Consider the following 22,480-nt stretch of genomic DNA (forward strand, 5'->3'; position numbering starts at 1 on the left):
AGCCCTGCACCTGACTCTGCACTGACAGAATGAGCCTGTTTAGGATTCTCTCTCTGCCTTTCTCTCTCTGTGCCTCTCCTGCTCATGTTTTCTCCCTCTCTCAACATAAATAAATAAACATTAAAAAAATCAATACCTTTGGGGCACCTGAATGGCTCAGTCAGTTAAGTGCCCGACCCTTGATTTCTGCTCATGATTGTGAGATAGAGCCCCAAGTCAGTTCAGTGCTGGGCATGGAGCCTGCTTAAGATTCTTTCTCTCCCTCTCTCTCTGCCCCTCCCCTGCTTGTGCTCTCACTCTCTCTCAAAAAAAAAAAAAAAAAAAAAATCAATTACCTTCTTGTGGTTCATACTTTGTTTCTTATATATTAAAAAAACTTTTTTTAATGTTTATTTATTTTTCAGTGACAGAGAGAGAGAGACAGAGCACGAGCAGGGAAGGGCAGAGAAAGAGGGAGACAGAGAATGCAAAGTAGGCTCCAGGCTCTAAGCTGTCAGCACAGAGGCCTAAGCAGGGCTTGAACCCATGGACCGTGAGATCTTGACCCAAGCCGAGGTCGGTGCTTAACGGACTGAGCCACCCAGGTGTCCTTGTTTCTTATATTTTATACGTGTCTGGACTGCTCTGTTTTTAACTCCTTGAGTACAGGGTCTTAGGTGATTAATCTGAGCCTAAGTGTCTTGTACTATGTGTTTAGTGCTTTATAGATGATTTGAACGGAGAGATGTGTGGATGAAAGGAGAGTGAGGGCAATGAATATAAATTATTTCAAGATAGCTTCAGCATTAAGAAAAATATATAACAGGGGCTATAACAGTAAGGTAAAAGGAAGGAATAAAAATTCACTCATCAGGAAAAGTTGGTAACACCAGTCGAAGCTAGTTTTGATAGGGACTATACAAAACTTCAGGGTGTTGTACAGAATACTCACTATTGCATTCAATTTTACACAGTGAATGAAACAGAATTCTGTTTCCTAGCCAATTCAAGAAAGAAAAAACCTTTTAACTTATTCAGGTAATTTGAGCAAAATAATTTGGAAATAATTACCTCCATGATTTCTTGATTCCCTGTTTTACTTCTGCTATACCTGATATACTTTCCTCTGTTATTTATTCTTTAGTAGAGACTTAGGATATAGCCTACTTTCTCTTACTCCATCTCTTACTGAACACCTGAAGTCACACTGTAGGCCCCTAGGGAATCAGGCCATGAGTTTGAGCTTCCTGGCTTATCCTCCTCCATAAAATGAAAGCATCTGTATTAGTTTCCTATGGTTGCTGTAACAAATTACCACAAACTTGGTAGCTTGAAACATGAATTTTCCCACAGGTCTGCAGGCTGGAAGTCCAAAATCATGTCACTGAGTTAAAATCAAGGTGTCATTAAGGCTGTGCTCTCTTTAGAGGTTCTAGTGGATAGTGCATTTCCTGCTTTTTTCCAGCTTTTGGTGACTGCTGGCATTCCATGGTTTGTGGCTGCATCACTCCAGTCTCTGCTGCTATGGTCCTATTGTCTTTTCTTCTGTAATGAAACCTCCCTCTGTTTCCCTCTTAAAAGAACACTTATGATTGTATTTAGAGCTCACTCAAATAATCCAGGCTAATCTCCTCATCTCAAGATCCTTAATTATGTCTACAAAGTCCTTTTCTTACCCTAATTCACATATTGCAAGGATTAAGACATGGGTATCTCCTAGGGAGCCATTATTTAGCCTACCACAGCATCCTGATTCCTTAATCAAGAACATTGGTGAAATGGGATAACAGAAGACATTCATTATCTCTTAAAAAGTGTCCTTCCTAATCTGTATTTTTAAAAATCTTATCTTTTTGCTATTTTAAATATTAATATTTGCATATAAAGTATTCATAGAAATTAATTCAGGCTGATATCCTTTATAGTAGATTCCAAAAATGAATTCTAAGGAAAAAGCCCAATTTATTATATATCAATATTTTTCACATATAGCTTCATGAATAACCATTTGACACTGAAACATGAGCTCCGAAACTATTATTATTTTGGCACAGGAACAAACTTAATTTCAGAATCAGAGACTCCAGACATCCATTAACTTTTATTCAAATAAAAGTTTTAAGCACCTGAATAACTTAATGGATACAAATAGAAAAGGCATTAAATGGCTTCATATTGCTTCCATATGTAAGAACTAGTCATTACAGCAAGTTACAAATAAATCAAAATTTAACATAATGAACAAAATCTGCAGCCAGGAAGATTTAGGTTTAACAGATGAACTAATATGACATTTACAGTATTGCTCAGCATTAACTTGTATGGATTCATATGGAATCATCATTTAGTTATTCATCAGCCCCAAATAATTGAAAATTCTTGTAGGAGATTATCTATCATTTACCTATCCTGTCAGAGGTCTCTTAATTGAGACATCACCTTTCAGGCCTTGTAGAACTCTTGGGTAGGACAGAGATTTGGGCGACCATTCTAGGCCTAAACTAGAGACTATCCTAATACAGATTCCTCAGTACAGATTCTTCAAGCATCACTTGACACCACCAGACAGGAAGTTGAGTGTATACAAGTAATAATTGTGTTTTGTTTTTAACAATATAGGTACTTTCTAAGGCTTTATAGTAGATTCCAAAAATGAATTGTAAGGAAAAATACATACATGTTAGTGAATTACTTTTCAAAATTTTTTAAAAATTTTGATAATCAGTTTCTGTATAAGCCATGTTAATGGCTAATACCTCTAGATTAGCCTTGTTTTGTTTCTTTTTTCTTTTTCTTTTTTTTTTTAAGGGAGGGGAGGAACAGAGAGAGAGAGAGAATCCCAAGCAGGCTTCATGTCCAACGTGGAGCCCGATGTGGGGCTCAATCTCACAACCATCAGATCATGACCTGAGCTGAAATCAAGACTCAGACGCTTAACCGACTGAGCCACCCAGGTGCCCCTCCAGTGTTTTCATTATAAATTCCATACATGTCTTTTTCATTATCAATTGCATATGCACGCCATTTGTTATTTGTTGCATTCAGCAGAGATTGATATCCTATGATAAACACATTTCTTGAAATCATTATAGTTGGAATGCAAATGATGATTTGTGAAGCGTGAAGTTAAGCTGTCTTCAATGAACACTGTATTTGGAAATGGTATCGATTGACCAAGTCTTGTACATTTATCTAGCCAGTGCTTAACCTTCCTCCCATTTATACACATTTGTATATGTAGACAGAGAAATCATTAAAACTTTTCACAGAATTGCAAACTTTTTTTTTTTTTTTTTAATTTAAACCTAGATCAAACCTAACAAAATTCTGGATAACTTGACCTCTAGGAAGGCTCCTAACTGGCATATTAATAACTTGCTGAAGTAGATCTTCTTTGCCTTTGAATATAACCTAGTAGATTTGAGCTCAGGATTATGGAAAGCTGGATAGCTTATGGAAGAAACACATCTAAATCTTCCTGCTGGGTTGATGTTCCTAAAGAAACTCTCTTTCAAAGGTAGAAAAGCCTAACTTTTCAACTTTTTTTCCACACTGCAGTTACTGGCCTTTAAATGTTGGGAGTTTCTGAGTTCGGTGTCAGACTCTTTTTTTTTTTTTTTCCTGCACTCTGTATTCTCTCCCTAGTGATCTCATTCATTTTCAAGTTTTCAAATACTATCTATATGCTAATGGATTATAAATTCATATCGCTCTGCCAAGTCTCTTTTCTAAGTTCTAGATCTCTGTATCTAACACTTTTTTCTGTACCTCCTTTTGGATGCATGACAGAAGCCTCAAACTTTACATGTTGCAAACAACTCAGAATCATATTGTACCACCTCCAACCCCACACTTCTTATAACAGGAGTGGTATCTCCTAGCAATTTGAGACTGGAACTGTTCTAAGAAGTGTGGGGTTGGAGGGTGGTACAGTATGATCCTGAGTTTGGGACATGTAAAGTTTGAGCTACAATGCTAAATGAGTTACTTACATCACCTGATTATTATTTAATGTTTGGACTGGAGCCTGGGTACTTTCAAGTGTCTCAGGTGATTGTATTGTGTATCCATGATTGAGAACTACAGACATACAAAACACCATTAATTCTTGCAGAAACTCTTTAAGGTAGGTTTTCTGTTCATTTTATAGTAAAGAAATGGATGCTCACAGATACTAATTAACTTTCCCCATGTCACACATCTCATAAGCGGGGGCAGGGAGAAGCTGTGGCTTTTCTACAAATGACACATTTTCTGAGCAGAGGAGACAATCACTCTCACCAAATCAAGGGGAATGCTAAACCAAAAGGAAAGAATCAATATTCCTACTTAACAGTCAAGGGTCTTTTGTTCACTCTGTATCCTCCATGAACTTTCTGGCCACCTCAGTTCTTCTTGGTCTCTTCACCCAATTTTTATTACACAAATAACTGACTTATTTTGATGATGAACTATGTTATACTCAGCCTTACCTTATATTTGTACCTGTATTAAGGCCTCCCTGTACATTTCCTAGTTATGAAATCTGGTGACTTAGCAGGCGAACCAGGTTAAGAGCCCTGGTTTTGCAGCAACACCCACCTGAGTTGGCCTCCTGCATATAGTTATCTCCATGGCCGTGACAAGCCATTTAATTTTTTAAATCTCGTTTTGTAAGCATAAAATAGGGAAAAATAAAACTTGTACTTTAGCAAGGATTAGAAACATTCTATTCAATAAACTTTAGTTCTTAGTAAAGGCACCCTAACCAATGGGAAGTAAAGGGTTTGGTCCATCAGTAAATACATGGAAAGTAGTAGGTGGAATACGACTTTTGGAACTGACTGACTCCTTTTTCTGACACAAACTAATATTTGGACAGAGAATATAAAAAAATAAGGAGTCATGAAATCTACCTAAGGCTGCCACTTCTATCTCTCAGAACAGGTTTCCAGAAAGCTATTTACATAAGATACTCTGGCCAAACCACAGGAAATTATTACACTCTGCAATTTTCCCACCCTGTCTCCAACACTTGCCCTCTGACCAAGTCCCTACCCCACGTTCTACCCTTCCCTGTAGGGAAGGAGTTGCGGATTTCATTTTATAGTGGATTGGCTGACGCGGTGGGGTGGGAAGGGGAAATCAGAGAGGCTCCACCCATTTCCCTGGAGGCCTGGAGGTGGGCGCTCTCCTTTTCCTCTACCCGCCCCCTGTACCTGCAAAGTGGGGCTGGCCACGGAGGGAGGGCCCTGTCCCCTGTCCCTTTAAGGAGGAGGGCCGAGCGCAGGCGAGAGAGCTGGCGTTGCCCCTAGCCCGTCCGCGCCCTCACCCCAGAGCAGCTGCAGCCACAGCTCCGGCCTCCCCGCGGTTAGCAGAGTCCGCTCCGGCCCCAAGAAGCGAGTCGCCACCATGGTGAAGATTGTGACGGTGAAGACCCAGGCGTACCCGGACCAGAAGCCGGGCACGAGCGGGCTGCGGAAGCGGGTGAAGGTGTTTCAGAGCAGCGCCAACTACGCGGAGAATTTCATCCAGAGTATCATCTCCACGGTGGAGCCGGCGCAGCGGCAGGAGGCCACCCTCGTGGTGGGCGGGGACGGCAGGTTCTACATGAAGGAGGCCATCCAGCTCATCGTGCGCATCGCCGCCGCCAACGGGGTAAGGGACGCGCCGGCTCCTCCGCCGCGTGCGCCAGGAGTGGGGCCGTGCGCGACGTGCCGCTGGAGTCGCCCGCCCGCCCCCTGCCGCGCTCGGGCCCGGCCACTTCCGCGTGCCGCCCTAGTCTCCACCCAACTCCTTTGCTCTGGCTTTTCCTGGCCGGGAGGCCCCGCGGAGGTCGCAGGGTGCTGAAGGGTGGCCTCGGGGCTCCGCGGAGCTGCTTTGTCGACTCTCCGGGGACGGGCGAGCAGGGCTTGACCTTGGGAGGCCCGACCCTCCGCCTCTTGCCCCGCCCTTCTCTCGCCTCCTCCCTTCCCCACCCCTCCGGCTGAGGCCTCTGACATTTACATTAACCTTTCCTGTGGCTAAAGATACAGTTACAACTCTGAGTGCAGTCGCCTTCACCCGGAAAGGTTAGACGGCCTCTGCCTTGCTCAGAACCCCCTCCCATCCCTCCCAGTTGCTTGCTATTCTGGTCTGAGACTGGCGCTTCCCACTGGCTGGGAGCCCGACGCCGTGGGGCATGGTTGGCGGGAGCGCCCGCCCAGCTGGTGCGTGAGACCTGCAGGGCTGAGAAGAGGTTGCCAAGTCTTGCTCTCTCTCCACATCCTAGTTTGCGTTGGGACTGAGCTCCCGCCCTTCCACGGCCTGGTTGCTGGGACGCAGGCTTTTGAAAACGCTAGTCTTTGCCAGATGGTGCTTCTAGACCTGTTCTTCGAGGAGTTGGAACTGAATTTTCATGAGAACAGAAACTGCATACCCAAGGGTGCTCTTATGCAAGCCTTCGTGGCTGGCCAGGAAATTAATGCAACCCCTTGGCTCGCCCCTCGCCGCCGCACCCTCCCCACCAGCTAAGGAACATTAACTGACTTCAGGGGCAGGTCCACTCAGATAGGTGAAACTCTGAAAGATTTTTCAGTAAACTTTATGAATGAAAAGGTGGATTTATAAAACAGGCAACTTGGAGCTGATTATTCATTCACTTTTATAAAACACCTTCTAACGAGTTTCTCTTTGACTTATACCTAGCTTTTCTGGAACTCATTTCTTTTAGTGATATTTTTATTCATTTTAGTAATACTTTATCTTTAACATATAAGTGTCATTTTGCCACGCACCATGAAAAGCACTAAATGTGCAGTATCTCATTTATGCTACAGCCTTATGAGGTCGATGCTATTATGGGCATCTTCAAGTTGCCAGTGAGAAAACTGAAGCCTGGGCAGGTTAAAGAGGAACTATAAAAGCAGCACCCAGAATCTAATATAGACCTACCAATTACAACTTCTGTGAAGGAAGGGACCCTTAAATCTATAAGGAACTATTTTTCCCTAGTCTGTAAAATCTACACTGGGCCCCAATCTACATCTCCCTCCCTGAGTCAGGCATTTATAAGCATCAAGGAGAGAAGGTCCTCTGAATAGAATATGCTCTTGAGTTTTCAGACAACCACAAATTCCCTTAAGAGCAAAAACAGATGTTACCCAGTAGATCCCTTCATTTCCTTATCACCTGTGTTGAGTATGTATTTCATTCATTCATTCATTCATTCATTTGAAAAGACTGAACCTAAGCCATATACAGAAAATGTGTGGAATAAAAAGACAATTCAGACACAAGACTCGTACTTAAGGAGCTTATGTCATAGTGGGAATTTTTGAGGAAAGTTGTCCATTTGGGAGTAGTGTAGGATGGGAAAGAAAAATTTAGGCTGAGACCAAAAAAAAAAATATATATATATATGTTTTTAAAACCTCATCCCCTTTTAGCTACTGCTTTCTTGCTTTTCCCCTTTTTGGCCAATTGCCACCACTGATTTTTCACCCATTCACTTACCACCTCCCTGCAGTCTGGCTCCTTTTTCCTTCACCACTTGCCAAGGTTACTAATGACTTTCTGGTTGCTAAATCCATTGAATACTTTTTTTAAGGCCTTATTTGGCCTTCTTATTGCCTTTGGCATTGCTGGTTTTGCACTTTTTTAAAAAAAAATAATTTTTTATTAAGTTTATTTATTTTGAGAGAGAGAGAGAGAATATGCATGAGTTGGGGAGGTGCAGAGAGAAGGGGGGAGAGAGAGAATCCCAAGCAGGCTCCACACTGTCAGCACAGAGCCTGACGTGGGGCTTGAACTTACAAACCGCGAGATCATGACCTGACCCAAAATCAGGAGCCGGATTCTCAACCGACTGCACCACCTAGGCATCCCTGGTTTTGCACTTTTAAAGTCCTCATTCCCTTGCCTTGATCACTCTCCTGATTCTACTCATACTTTTTGAGAGTTCCTTCATGACCTGCTTGCGCTGTGTACACCCTAGCTATTTCCTAAGTTTTTGTCCTCAGCTGCTGCTCTCTGATTTTATTCTCTCTGTCTCTGTCTCTGTCTCTCTCCTCACCAGGGATGTAAATATATTCCTCCTGTCTTCTGGTGTGATTCAGTTCAGATAACATCTTCAGAAAACTTTCCCCAACAACCTTTGTCTGCCACTTTCATCCCCCCCCCCCCATTAAGCTCTCCTTTCTTATAGATACTTCTAGAATAGATTAATGAAATCCCAGTGAAATTATCTTCACATGTGACACTCCCCTCTAGAGAGTAAACTTCTTTAAGATGGAGTCTGCTTTTATCTGTATCTGCAGTATCTAGGATAGTGCAGATTTCTGTGAGTCCTGGTTTCAGTTGCCCTGAATTGTGAACAGTATGGAATATACTTCAAGTTAAGTGTATTCCAGCCCTTAAAGCCAGTGTATAGTTGGTGAGCAATAAATTTATTCTCTTCAAACATTTATTATGTGCTTACTTTGTATCAGACATTGTGCTGAGTACTTGGGATAGAAAATATTCCTGTCCTCAGCAAAAACAGTATAGAAGGGGAGGTAGACAAGAATAAACAGAGCACAGTGCATTAGGTGTTACGATGGAGGTGTGTGCCAGGTACTGAAGGGGGAACAGCATGGAGGGCTGTACAGGTGTGCCGTCCTTTCTGAAAGTTCGTGTTAGGCCACTTCACTTGGATGAAAGACCTACCTTAATTACCTGCTTTTGCAAACGGCAAACCCAAAGCAATCTGAAGAGGACTTTTGCTCTTATGAAGAAAGGTGAAAACTGAAAGTAGAGGTCAGCATATGGTGTGCAGGGGGTCATGAGAGAGGTAGCAGGGACCCATCCCCAGCAGCAAGAGTGGCTCCACCAAGCGCTTTCCCCTACACTCAACGTCTGCCGCTATAGCTTTGAACTGTGTGAGCTTCTCTGCTTTATCTTGATTTATTCTGTGTATCCATTAGCAAGATGTGCCCTAAGGTATCAGAAAACACTAAGAGGTTTATTTCTGGAGTCTGAGAACACTGAAAGTGGTAGCTGAATTGAGGCTTAAAGTTGGAATTCCTAAGGTGGGTTTGTCAGGGGAAGAATACTAGACAGAAAAGAATAAAAATATAGGAGTTGGACACTGCTGGGCAAGTTAATTAACTTCTGATCCCCTTCCCCCCACTTTTCTGTAAAGGTTGGAAGCAATGAGACATACCCATAGAGGTTCTTGTGAGGATTAAATGAAATGAGTTTAAAAGTACCTGTAGTGTTGGGGCACCTGGGTGGCTCAGTCGGTTGAGCATCCGATTTTTGGTTCAGGTCATGATCTCGTGGTTCGTGAGTTCCAGCCCTGCATCAGCTCACTGCTGTCAGCACACAGCCCGCTTCTGATTCCCTGTCCCCCTCTCTCTCTGCCACTCCCCTACTCACATTCGCTCTCTCAAAAATAAATAAAACATTTTTAAAAAATTAAAGAAAAAAAGTACCTGTAATTTCTTGTCACCTGGAAGCTGATTGACACTTTGGGGAAACCTTACGATGGGCCTGGGACAGGACTTTGTGTTATCAGTGTTCTGGTGATCTGGGGACACTAAGCTAATCAGGCCCAACCTGATGCAGATATTAACATCTCTTCCCCACCTTTCATAAATACTATCATTGTCCCCCACCTTCCTCTACCCTCAGTGGCCCCAACCAATATAGAGGGACTCCATGTTAGAAGCCAGTTGCATGCAAGTGGCAAAGACCTAACTCAGATTAGCACGGTGAGAAAGGAATTTATGGACCTCTGTAACTGAGACGTCTTAAGAGATACCAGAGCAGACAACTCAGTTCAAACCACTCCTGGTCTCTAAAAATTGCTCTCGGGCCCAATGGTCTGCATGTGACCAGTATTAAGAATTGGGGAGAGTTCAAACTCCCAAGTAAATGAATGTTTGGATATTTTGTAAAATTTTTTTAATGTTTTATTTTGAGAGAGAGAGAGAGAGAGACAGAATGCAAGCAGGGAAGGGGCAGAGAGAGAGGGAGACACAGAATCCAAAGCAGGCTCCAGGCTCTGAGCTGTCAGCACAGAGCCCGACATGGGGCTTGAACTCACCTGCCATGAGATCAGGATCTGAGCCGAAGTCAGATGCTTAACCGACTGAGCCACCCAGGCGCCCCAGAATGTTTGGATATTTTGAACGATAGTTCATCATTATCTCCAGCAAAAAAAATAAATAAATAAATGCCTGTGTGGGAACTTGTGAGTAAGCTGGTTTTCTTTCATCAACCCACAGGGGTTCTTGTGTGTTGAATTGCTTTGTTTAGTCTCCAGACTCCTTACTAGAATATATCTTTTTAAAAAATAGATAAAACAAAACATACAGGATTACAAAGGAATTATTATATTGAAATTCAATTATCAAAATATTAATCAAATTTGTGATGCAGCAAGATCTGTATGCTTCCTTACTGACACATTAAATAACAAGATTTAGTGGGAAGTCTAATACTGTCTTACTTTAGAGTGGTGATAAGTGATATTTTGATACATCTGCAATCTCAGTAATTTTAGATAAGTATAATATGATATGAAAATATCTGTGATTTCTATTGATGATAAAGTCCCTGGTAGTATTTGTAATGGTAATAATAATTGTTTGTTGCCTATATTCATAATTCAAGGAAATGCTAAATTTCATTTAGAGGTTAATGAAAATAAAGCTTTTGTTTGTTTTGCCATTCAAATTCAAGGACACCATTGAATTCTACCCAGGGATTTCTTCTAAGGATCCTGAGTTAAGAACCCCTGCACTAAATAAATGATCCTTTTTATGTTTAATGTATATTTTTGAGAGAGACAGAGCATGAGAGGGGGAGGGGCAGAGAGAGAGAGGGAGAGACAGAATCCAAAGCAGGCTCCAGGTTCTGAGCTGTCAGCACAGAGCCTGATGCGGGGCTCAAACTCACGAACTGTGAGATCATGACCTGAGCCGAAGTCAGATGCTTAACTGACTGAGCCACCCAGGCGCCCCACAAATGATCTCTTTTTAGGGTCAGGTACTGCTTGCACCAAAATGGGCATCAAATACATGACACAGAGATTAAGGGTCTCAGATTCTCAGATCAAACCAGTGGGCTTTGAGAACTTTGTCTTAACTGGAGGAACTCCACTGTCTCCCATTTGGGATGAATCACCCTTTCCCGAACTTTCATGAGGCCAGCTGTAAGCACGGGTAAAGGGACATGTTTCTAGATATAGTTCTGAGAAGGAAATGAAAGAATACTGGGGAGGAAGGGGGATGTTTTGGGACTCTGAGGTAACTGGTGTTAGGTAGAGGCACCTTGCTACCTTTCCTTAAAATCTGATGTCCTAGGGCAAGGAAGACTTGGCAGAGAACCATCTTTGGGTCAATGTTTAATATGCTATGACTCCCATTAAAAAAAAAAAAGTCCTTTAATTATGATGGCTTATGAATGATTGTTCTCCCCCTGTTCACACTTTGTTTATTTGAATTGGTATTAAATACCAGGATAAATGAAATACTGTCCTTTTTCATCCAGGAGTGGGGGAAATAAGACACAAGAAATACATATATGTGCAAAGAACAGAATTAGAAAAAGTGCTGAGTGCAGGTAAGGGAGAGAACATTCTGGACTGGGGAAAGAAATGGTGGAACTTGAATTGTGTCTTGAAGAGTGGATAGTGTGCGAAGAGAAGAGGGGGGTGCATAGCCGAAAGAGCTAGCTAAGTAGAGGAATGGACAAGACTGTTTTATAGAGCCAGGCGCTTAGCCCTTGCACAGCCTTTGTTATGAAAAATATTTTAAGCAATTTGTTCAGGAGCCTGTCTTTCTTGGCTTCACTGATCTAAGTCAGACTCTTTTCCCCTCTCACTCTGTTACACTGCACACTCCCACTGCTACTCAGAGTTGCACATTTGAGAAGGAGAGCCATCATAATTCAGCACACGCACTACACAGCATTGTGCCCTGTGGCTTTCTGCCTGGCTCATATTTGAAGTCTCTGTTAGAGTTCCCTATCAAGGCCTGGTGTCCCATCATCGCTCAGTTTTGGAGGCTCTGGAAGATGACATTTAACGGTGCCTTCCAAAGTGAATTTGATGTACACCAGTGGCCTGTATTTTAACTCAAATAATGTGTACAATTACATAGGTTCAACTTGTAACAGAAACTCAAACAGCAGTGGATGAAACAAAATGGAAGTTTCTCTCTCGTGGAATAGTCTAGGTCTAAGCACACCAGGACTAGTATGGTAAAGCCATGGGACCCAACTTCCTTCAATCATATGGCTCTGCCATCTTGAAGGTGTTGCCTTTGCCCACCTGGTTACAGGTGGCCCCCACACCCTTATCCACATTTCAGCCAATGGGCACAGGAAAAAGGTGGAGCAAAGTGTTTTGTTTTGTTTTTTTTTCCTTCCCTTTAAACAATCTGGAAATTGCACACCTCACTCCTGCTCACAATCCATTGATTAGATTTTCCAGACAGGCCACACTTACCTGCAAGAAGGGCAAAAAGATGCAGACTTTATACTGGGAGGCATGTGGCCAGCTAAAAAGGGGTGGTTCTGTTATCTTAAGAAAGGAAGTTGCAAGTAGAAATCTCTGCCATGGGCCACTTCTTTGGGCATGCAGACAGCCATGCCCACTGTTCTTCCCGCCCATGAAGCACATCACTCTTCCTTGGGGGCGTCACCTCTAATTCCTTCCAATAAATATATAGAGTGATGTAGTTATAGAAATAGAGCAATCGCCAGCCATAGTATTCACACTTTGCTGCTGGCTGGGAGGGCAGACTCCTTGGTCTGACAATAGAGTAGGTCCACAGGGAGCCCTGATTCTGCACTCCAGGAGGGATTTTCTTCCTTCCTTTTCCTTCCTTCCTTCCTTCCTTCCTTCCTTCCTTCCTTCCTTCCTTCCTTCCTTCCTTTTGTTATTTCTTTCTTTCTTTCTTTCTTTCGGTTTATTTATTTATTTTGAGAGAGAGAGAGACGAACGAGCGGGGAGGGATAGAGAGAGAGAGAGAGGGAGAATCCCAAGCAGGCTCTGAACTGTCAGCGTGAAGCCCAATGAGGGGCTTGAACTCATGAACTGTGAGATCATGGCCTGAGCCGAAGTCAAGGGTTGGACGCCTAACGACTGAGTCACCCAGGCGCCCACAGGAGGGACTCTCTTATTCTTTGTCCTCCATGCTCATTTAGCCCTAGACACTAGGCTGTAGGTTCTGAGAGTTTGGGATCTGCACAGCTTTTGCATCCTGCTTTCTGCTGATAAAAGTTGGGGGGTGTAGGAAGGCAGGAGTTGCTTTTGCAGACCAAGTTAGTGTGGTTTGTTTCACTATATAATTACTTCAAAAGTTTATTAGGCTTCTTCTGGCCTCTTCTGATCAGTTCCATGTACTGATAACCACAGTGAAAATTCTCACGTAGATAGAGTTTTAAGCCTGAAAACTTTGGCTTTTATTTTCTGGCCTCTGTGCTCTGTTCCTCCTCTGATGTCTCCATCATGATAGCCGCCTTGAGACAGGAAAAGCTAGGCTAAATAAGAAGGTGGTATCTTTAATTCGATCTTTGCTGGTGGGCCAGTTTTCATTGTCCAGCAGGGAATCCTGGGAAAGAGTTGAGTCCACAGCCCTTTCCTCTACACCTACTGCTTCATGTATAAGCTGCCTTAGCTGGGGAACATAGGTAGTGGTCATTTCAACTCTGTAAGGCTACAAATACTGGACTTGGACAACACAGTTTGCAGACCATAGTTAAAGAAAACATCCTTAGCAGAGCTATAACCTCCATTTTTGCCTGTGGACTAGCTAGTCTTTGCCTGAGCTCCTCTCTGTTGTGGCAAGAAGCAGCCAACAAATGCTCCTGTTCTGAATTCTCTCACCTGTTTGCCTGGGTTTGGTTGACCAGTGGTCTGCCTTCCAAGGTAGCAGTGATAATAGTTTTGCCATGGCATAAAAGGTATGCTGATGCTGCATATTTTAGATTCTGTTTTGGTACAGAATATCAGATTTTATCACTAGTTAACATATGGATTTGTCTGTGAAAACAAGTTACTTAAACAAAATAAAAGATCATAGTAATAGAATCCTTTCTGTAATAGACTGGGTGTGGACCGTCCTGGGCTGTTGTGGGTGGCTCTGTTGTGTAAAGGGTCCTCTATTTCTTTTCTTTTGTTCCTCAGCCTCCCCTAGTGAATTGCCCTTATCTGCATGATCCAAGATGGCTTCCTACCACCATATGGTCATTCTGGGCAAGAGGAAGGGGAGGAAGTGGGAGGAAGGCACACTTTTTCTTTTTCTTCTTTTTCTTTTTAATTTTTAATTAAAATTTTATTTTTGAGAGAGAGACAGAGCATGAGCGGGGGAGGGTCAGAGAGAGAGGGAGACACAGAATCCAAAGCAGGCTCCAGGCTCTGAACTGTCAGCACAGAGCCCAGTGCAGGGCTTGAACCCACGAACTGTGAGGTCATGACCTGAGCTGAAGTCAGATGATTAACCGACTGAGCCACCCAGGTGTCCCAGGAAGGCACACTTTTCAAAGAGACTGCACATCTTCAATTTTATTCATGTCTTCTGCACCAAAACTTGGTCTAAGCCCTCTAACAGCAAGGGGGGCTGGGAAATACCCATGTTATTCTGGGTACTGTGTGTGAGGGTAACCATTGGGGGTGTCAAGCAAAATGAAAGGGATAATCGATACTGGGGGACACTCAATAGTCCTCACTGTCCTAAACATGCTTTCCAAATCTGGTGAAAACCATGCAGTCATTTTCAAGTGATAGAGATATAGAAGAAGACAGAAACTTAATTTTATATAGAGAACTAGATTTTTGGAAGAGAAGCTATCATTTATTCCAACCGCCATATTAGAAAAGAATCAAGGCACAAACATTCCTATTGTGAAGGACTTTTTAAATAAACTACCTTATTGAAATATGATTCACATATCACACAATTCACCCATTTAAAGTGTACAATTCAATATCTTTTTTTTTTGAGAGAGAGAAAGCATGAGCAAGGGAGGGGCAGAGAGAGAGAGACAACATGAGCAAGGAAGGGGCAGAGAGAGAGAGGGAGAGAGAATCCCAAGCACACTGCCAGTGCAGAGCCCAATGCAAGGCTCCATATCACAACCGTGAGATCGTGACCTGAGCCGAAATCAAGATTTGGATGCTCAACTGACTGAGCTACCTAGGCACCCAAAGTGTACAATTCAATGTCTTTTTTAAATTTTTATTTATTTATTTATTTTTAGCATTTATTCATTTTTGAGAGACAGAGTGTGAGTCGGGGGGGGGGGGGTGGGGGAGAAGTAGAGAGAGACGGAGACACAGAATCCAAAGTAGGCTCCAGGCTCTGAACTGTTAGCACAGAGCCTGATGCGGGGCTTGAACTCACTGACTGCCAGATCATAACCTGAGCTGAAGTTGGACACTTAACCGACTGAGCCACCCTGGTGCCCCAATGTCTTTTAATGTGTTTACAGAGTTACGCAACTATCACCATAATCTAATTTTAGACTATTTCCATGACCCTAAATGAAGCCCCTTGTGTTAGTAATCAGTCCCTCTTATTTCCCTATGTTTTTGGCCCTGACCAACCACTAGAAGTTTGGGTGGGTGGATTTTACACAGTCTAGTTTGGGTTGCTAGGCAGAAGTTACATTTAGCAAGTGAAGTTCCAGGAACACAAGAAGCAAAGTCGAAGGATTTGTGTCAAGAATGGTGGAATTAGTGTCTCATGCTTCTGTGTGTGCTGTCCTGAGCACTGGAGACACAGAGTTGAAGAAGTCCCCTTTCTCAAAGAGCCTTTGATTGAATGGGGGAGGACTGATACAAAAAAAAAAAGATAATCCTCCATGGATTTTTCTCAGCAGACTCCCTGTCCAAAGCAGACCAGGCTGTCAGTAAAAAGGAGGAGAAATTTCTCCAGGAGAATAGCTTCTTCATTTTCATGAGTGTAAGCAATCAGATTTCTTTTTTTGCAAACATATTTGAACTTATATATCCAAATTAGTATTGTACCCTGCCAAATCACCACTCTGGGAACCGTACACTTATTCCAGTGATGCGTCTAGTGCTCAAAGCATTTTGAAACTCCTCTATGGGAATTATTTTTCAGCCAGTCGGTTTATGGGTCACCTAGGAAAACCAGTCACATTATTTTATAGTCATGCCTCATTTTTCACCTAAAGCGATGTAACAAGATTTGATCACCCACTTTATTCATTAGACATGGCTCCAACCAATTTTTGTCTCTTTTCAAAGTTCAAATCTACTCTCAGAGGATTAAATTTGTTATGACTGAAGACTTTCAAAGGAAGTGCCACAGACTGTTAAGACAGTTGCTAAGAGAGTTCCAGAAATGTTAGTGCAATGTGAGCACTGTTTGAATAAATATGTTGCTTCCCAAGATGATTGTTTTGAAGGAGATAACATTAATTTAAATGAAAATACTCTGGCATAACTGTTAAAAATGAGTTCCCATATTTTGTGCTGTTCAAGCACGCTGCCCTGTGGAGAGGGTCTTAGAAGATAGTTCATGCTGAGGAAGATTCTGGCATTCTGCTTTCCTTCGGCAGATGCCTGCGGTGGCCTAGGGATATGGTTCTCTTCCATTCTGGTAGGCATCTAAACATGCTTTGGTCAGGCATTTAGAAATTGTGCACAATGAGAAGGTTTGTTAAAACACAAGTAGACAGAATGGCCCTGACCTAGGATGAGAGTCCTGTCAGCTCTAAGCCACAGAAACTAACCTAGGATGAGAGTCCTGTCAGCTCTAAGCCACAGAAACTAGAGACCTAGATGTTAAGATTGTGCCCGCCTGACTCCAAGAGGTCATCTCATGGTTGCAAAGAGGCCAGAAAATGGAGCTGAGATGGCTTGACTGGGTGGGGATGGGGAAGGATCTTTTGCTTTAGTAATGAAACTATTATGTTACGCTGCCTCATGGGGATGTTGAGAAATGCATTCTGTGAGCAGAATGAAATGAAGTATGTTTAAAAATGAAGTAAAAGGGAAATGAGTGTAGGAGACCCAAATGGAAATGGGAGTGAGGTTGGCACATGTTACAAAAGCCAAACCTCCTCTCTGAGCTGGGCCACGCGGTTGGCCATAGTCAAATCTGTGAGAAAAACATGATCACACAGCTCGCCATAGCCAGTTCCCCCATGTGTAGATTTGGTATAAAAAGAGTAATAATAATATCTGCCTGAAGACATTTATGTGAGGATGAAGCATAATTTGTGAAGCGCTTACATCGTGCCTGACATTGTCTTTGCTAAACAGAAGACTTGGGTGATTCTAATGATTGTTATGATCATCCCAAACGCTGAGCCCATTTGGGCGCAGAGGGGAGGTCTTCTGTGTCTGCCACCATACCCACCACATAGATGTCTTATTCGCTCTCTACCCATACACTATCCCTTGAGTTTGATCTGTGAGGCAGAGGTTCACAGTGGCTGTGACTCTCCGTCACAGGCTCCACAGGCTCATTGATTTGGGGCCTTTACCTTTTTGGAGTCCTGAGCCAGCAGTGGGTAGTTGAAGATGGTGATCGTAGGGTGGACCTGTGGAATAGTTATCTGGCCCAGGCTAATGTCATGCTGCTGATGAGATGCTGCAAGAAATGTATGCTGGCATTGCTGTGTGCTGCCTATATATGCCGGACTGTATGGATTTGTTCATTCAACAAACATTGTTGAGCCCTCTCTAGGTGTAGGCACTGTGTGAGATGGTTGGGGGTACAAAGGTGAATAAGACAGAGTCTTTATTCTCAGGATACTCATGCAAGTAGAGCAACATCCATAGGTAGTTAACAAAAATATGGTGCAAACGCTAGTATGTTGGTTTCCTATGGCTGCTGACAGTTGACTATAAACTGGGGGGCTGAAAGCAACAGAAATTTATTTTTTTCCTAATTCTGGAGACCAAAAGTGTGAACTCAAGGTGTTGGCTGGTCTTTGCTTCCTCTGAAGGCCCCAGGGGAGAATCCTTCCTTGCCTCTTGCAGCTCTTGGTGGTTCCGCGTGTTCTATGCTCATGGCTGCATGAGCCTTCATGTGGCCTTCTCTGTGTCTGTCTTCTCTACTGTCTCTTTTAAGGGTACTTGTTACTGGATTTAGGGCCAACTCAGATGATCTCTGATGATTTCATATCGAGATCTTTAATTAATATGCAAAGACCCTTTTATCAAACGAGTTTGCATTCACAGGTTCTGGGTGGACATATCTTTGCAGGGAGAGGGTGGAAGTAGTTACCATTCAACCTGCGTCAGCTGGAGGAGAGAAGTTCGGGGAATCATGAGAGCACAGAGGAGAGCAAGCAGCCCCACCTGGAGGGGGACGGGGAGAACCAGGCTGTCTTCTCCCCAATGAGGTGATTTTTGGGGCAAGTATGGAACCATGAGGGAGGCCTTATCTGAGAGTAAAGTAAGGGCAGAGGCAGAGAGCAGTCACTGGTTTAGTGGATGTGGCTAATTTGTTGTCCTAGTTTAAAAAGTATACTACTGGGGCGCCTGGGTGGCGCAGTCGGTTAAGCGTCCGACTTCAGCCAGGTCACGATCTCGCGGTCCGTGAGTTCGAGCCCCGCGTCGGGCTCTGGGCTGATGGCTCAGAGCCTGGAGCCTGCTTCTGATTCTGTGTCTCCCTCTCTCTCTGCCCCTCCCCCGTTCATGCTCTGTCTCTCTCTGTCTCAAAAATAAATAAACATTAAAAAAAAAATTAAAAAAATAAAAGTAAAATAAAAAGTATACTACTGGTAATAGTTGTTGAGAAGATTCCAAAGCTCCATAATCCAAAGTGCTTTGTAGACTTCTGACCTAATGCCAGATGGGAGACAGGCCATGTGGTGGCTCCCAGAATCTTACCAAACAACTTTAGTGCACAGTAGTGGGTTGGAATTGAAAATTTGGGTTCAGATCTCAGTTGTACAACTTACTATACAATATCATGTAGTCTGCCTAACTACTGTAAAGCTCAGTTTTCTCATTTGTGAAATGGGATTCATTCTAATATCTGTCCTATCGGAGAGTTTTATAAGAATTAAATTAAGTAACAGGCACACAAAGGTTTTGGGAATGGTTAAGATGTGAGCCAAATGTGTGTTATTATGGTTGTTTTGAAATTCCACTGTTATTTCAGGAAAGTCACCCCCCTGGACTAATGTAAGCCTCCTGCCAAAACAAATCTCAACATGCAGTGTTATCTAGCATCTCTCAAAGTCCAAAACCTAGATGTGCTAAAGGATAACCAGAGAGTAAAGATCTCATGCCATTCTGAGGATCTTAGTGGGATATCAAAATGACCCCTTGCACATTAGAATTTTGTGGCAGTATAGCTTTTCATGTCAGATAGATTGAATTTGATTCTTGGATGTTATTTATTAGCAGTTTAATCTTGGGCAAACTTCTTGAACTTTTTTTTTTTTTTTTTTTTTTTTTGCTCACGTATAAAATTAAAATAATGTCATAGAGGTGTGTTTAGGAAATAATAAGATATACGTAGGAAGTCACGTAGCATAAAGCCTCACACCATACTCATGATAAGCACATTGCTAGTGGGGATTCTGATCAGAAATACAGATACTTTAAACTTTTTTTTGTTAATGGTCCCCAGCCAGCTCCCACCTTTCAGTTTTACTTCTTAGCTTTGTCGATGACCTATCAAGATGCTCCACACCCGCTGGCCAATAAATTTCAGAACTGAAATGTCTTTTCTTACAGAGAATGTTTCATGCCCAGGGCATGGGGTGGGGGATCTGTTCTACATAACTTTAGGCTTTTAGAAATATGTTATCAGCTTGATACTTAGTTATCTCATATCAAAAGAACACAGAAGCCAGCCCAAATAACACAAATAGCCCAAATAACCCCAGTAACCCCAAATAAGTAAAACTGTCCCTGAGTAGCTTAAGTGCTAGGCTCAGTGTTCCGTGTTTGCACCAGATCTGCTACCCATGAGGGTTTTAGCGTCTCAGTTCTAATAAGTGGTTGGGTCTGCTTGCTCAAGCAGCCTCTTTTGAATATTTGAGGGGTTGCGTTCTGTCCTTCAGACATTTGCTGAACATTTTGTCGTTGCTCAGTATCCTGCTGTGCATTTGGGACATGCACAGGTGCATTGAGACAGTCTCTGGCATCCCGCAGAGCTCATCGTCCAGTGGGCATTACCATACAGTGTGACAAGTGCCTCCTCAGGGTGTCATTGGGAGCCCTTGGGAGAGGGGCGCGGAGAGGTGGTCAGAGGAAGCCTCCAAGGGGAGATGTATTCGAGCCAAGTCTTGAAGGATGATGAAAAGGAAGCCAGGAAAAAGTGAAGGCATTCTGCATGGAGGGAGTATGGGCAAAACAAGGAGGCCATTGTGAGAAGTAAGCCCACAGGCTTAGACTTTAAAATAGAAGTCTTTGTGACTCCTGTACTGCAGAAAGGGAGGAGGGTGGCAAGGTGGCCAGTGGTGAATTAAGGACCACATGGATCCTTAACCCCTGATGCTTTCTTTTACACGCTGGCCAACCTAAGATACAGTCTAAGAATTATCTTGTGAGTCTGGTAGGAAGGGAGAATCATGGAGACTTAGGTTAGCAAACCTAAAAAGCTATTTGTTTATTTATTTATTTTAATTTTTTAAACGTTTATTCATTTTTAGATAGAGACAGAGTATGAGTGGGGGAGGGGCAGAGAGAGAGGGCGACACAGAATCCGAAGCAGGCTCCAGGCTATGAACTGAGAGCACAGAGCCCAACGTGGGGCTTGAACTCATGGACTGTGAGATCATGACCTGAACTGAAGTTGGACGCTTAACCGACTGAGCCACCCAGGCGCCCCTAAAAAGGTGTTTATGAGGAGGACTGGGCCACAGTATTTGTCCAGTAACACGTCAGAGCTCTGTTTGCTGACTGTCTTTAACCACCAGAATATAAGGCATACAGCAGTCTGTATGTGACCCAATGTTTTCATCAGGGCAAGTCTTTTAACTTGGGTTGGTTGATCTAAATCCATATCATAGAATGTGTGATGCACAGTTCACTCAGTTAAATCACACATTTACAGACAACAAAAATTTACCAAAGAAATTAGACCTGCACTGTAGCTACACTGTGTCCTATAGATTTCACCCTGATATTAGTGAAGGGGTGGGGTGGGCCATGACCCTCTTTTTCTCTTGTTAGCTTTAGTCTCTGTCTCTCTCTTACCACTTTCCTAGCCTACACTGAAGTTTGCTTCCAGGAATGAGCACCTCTCTGTCTTTCTGCCTGTAATTATACGGGGCTCCTCTTGGAAGAAGCCCAAACATTGGGCCTCAACCACCCAGGCTAACCAGCTCTACCTCCTTCACTGTTGCAGTTTCTAGCTCTGTTCCTAATTGTTATTACACAAGTCTGTGTGCTGTAGAAATTACCTAAGATACCAGTACGCAGGCAGAGTGTGCTCTGTTGTGGATGCCTTGTGGTTTGGGAAGTTGTCTGATGCTGGGAGTAATTTTATAGTTGAGGTTGGTCTTAGGACAGGAGACCATGTACTGGGTGACTGACTGCCCGGAAAAGCTCACCTCTGTCCTCAGAAACTCTAGTCAGAGAGGTCACAGGATGCTCTTCCTTCGACAGTTCAGCCAGCAAATATTTAAGCTGCTCTCTGCTCCACTTTATTCCAGGTACCAAAGTTACAAAATGTGCTGTCCTTTTCCTCATCACTGAGCAGGGAGCAGGCTTATTTGTATATTCCAAGCCATGGTACATACCGTGTTATTTAGTGGTAAGAACCAAACACTTTGGGGCAGTGTGGGGAGAGGTCTCTCCAAGGGCCTCTGGCTCAGACCAGCCGCTCTGATGCAGAGGGATCAGCTGTCCCTGGACCTGGGCTTGCCTTTTTTTGTTTGTTTTTAATTATATTTATTTGTATTTTAAAAAATTTATATTAGTTTCCTCGGGCTGCTGTAACAAAATACCACAAATGGTGTGACTTCAAACAGCAGAAATTTGTTTTCTCACAGTTCTGAAGGCTTACAAGTCCGAAATCAAGGCATCACAAGGCCATGCTCCTCCCAAGAATCCTCTCCTGCCTCTTCCACCTTCTGGTGGTGGCCGCAGTCACTGGTACAACCTAGCTCGTCTCTGCCTCTGTCTTCATGTAGCTTTCTTCCCCCCGTGTCTCTGTCCCCAAATCTCCCTCTTATAAAGATATCAGTCACTGGATTTAGGGCCTACTCTAATCCAGTATGACCTCGTTTTAATGTGATCACATCTTCAAAGACCGTTTTTTTTTTTCAAATAAGGTCACATTCACAGGCATCTGGGGTTAGGATTTCAACGTAGCTTTTTTTTTTTGATGGAGTTTTCAACCTACAACCTACAACCTGTGCTCTGCCTACCAAGTGCAAGTAGGTTGTGCAGTCCACTAAAGCTCATATACTTTGCAGTTGGGCAGTATCCCTTTGACAGTCACCTGGGATCTATTTCCTTTTCATTTTCTGCAAGTTCAAACGTGCTTGGTTACCCAAAGGAAACAAACAGCTGAAGCGTCAGCTTTGGCATTAAAGCTGGCATTGAAACCTGCCT

General features: G+C 43.1%; 1 protein-coding gene across 1 annotated transcript in view; it reads left to right on the forward strand.

The window, feature by feature from the left end:
• Nucleotides 1–5,123: 5,123 nt before the first annotated feature.
• The window catches only part of PGM1 (phosphoglucomutase 1), a 65,024-nt gene continuing 47,667 nt past the window's right edge, over nucleotides 5,124–22,480 (forward strand). The window contains exon 1 of the mRNA XM_045477673.1: nucleotides 5,124–5,616. Within this exon, the coding sequence (XP_045333629.1) occupies nucleotides 5,371–5,616 (246 nt within the window). The 5' untranslated portion in view covers nucleotides 5,124–5,370. The remainder of the gene's footprint in view (nucleotides 5,617–22,480) is intronic.

Source organism: Leopardus geoffroyi, chromosome C1 (assembly GCF_018350155.1).
Source record: "Leopardus geoffroyi isolate Oge1 chromosome C1, O.geoffroyi_Oge1_pat1.0, whole genome shotgun sequence".
NCBI lineage: Eukaryota > Metazoa > Chordata > Mammalia > Carnivora > Felidae > Leopardus > Leopardus geoffroyi.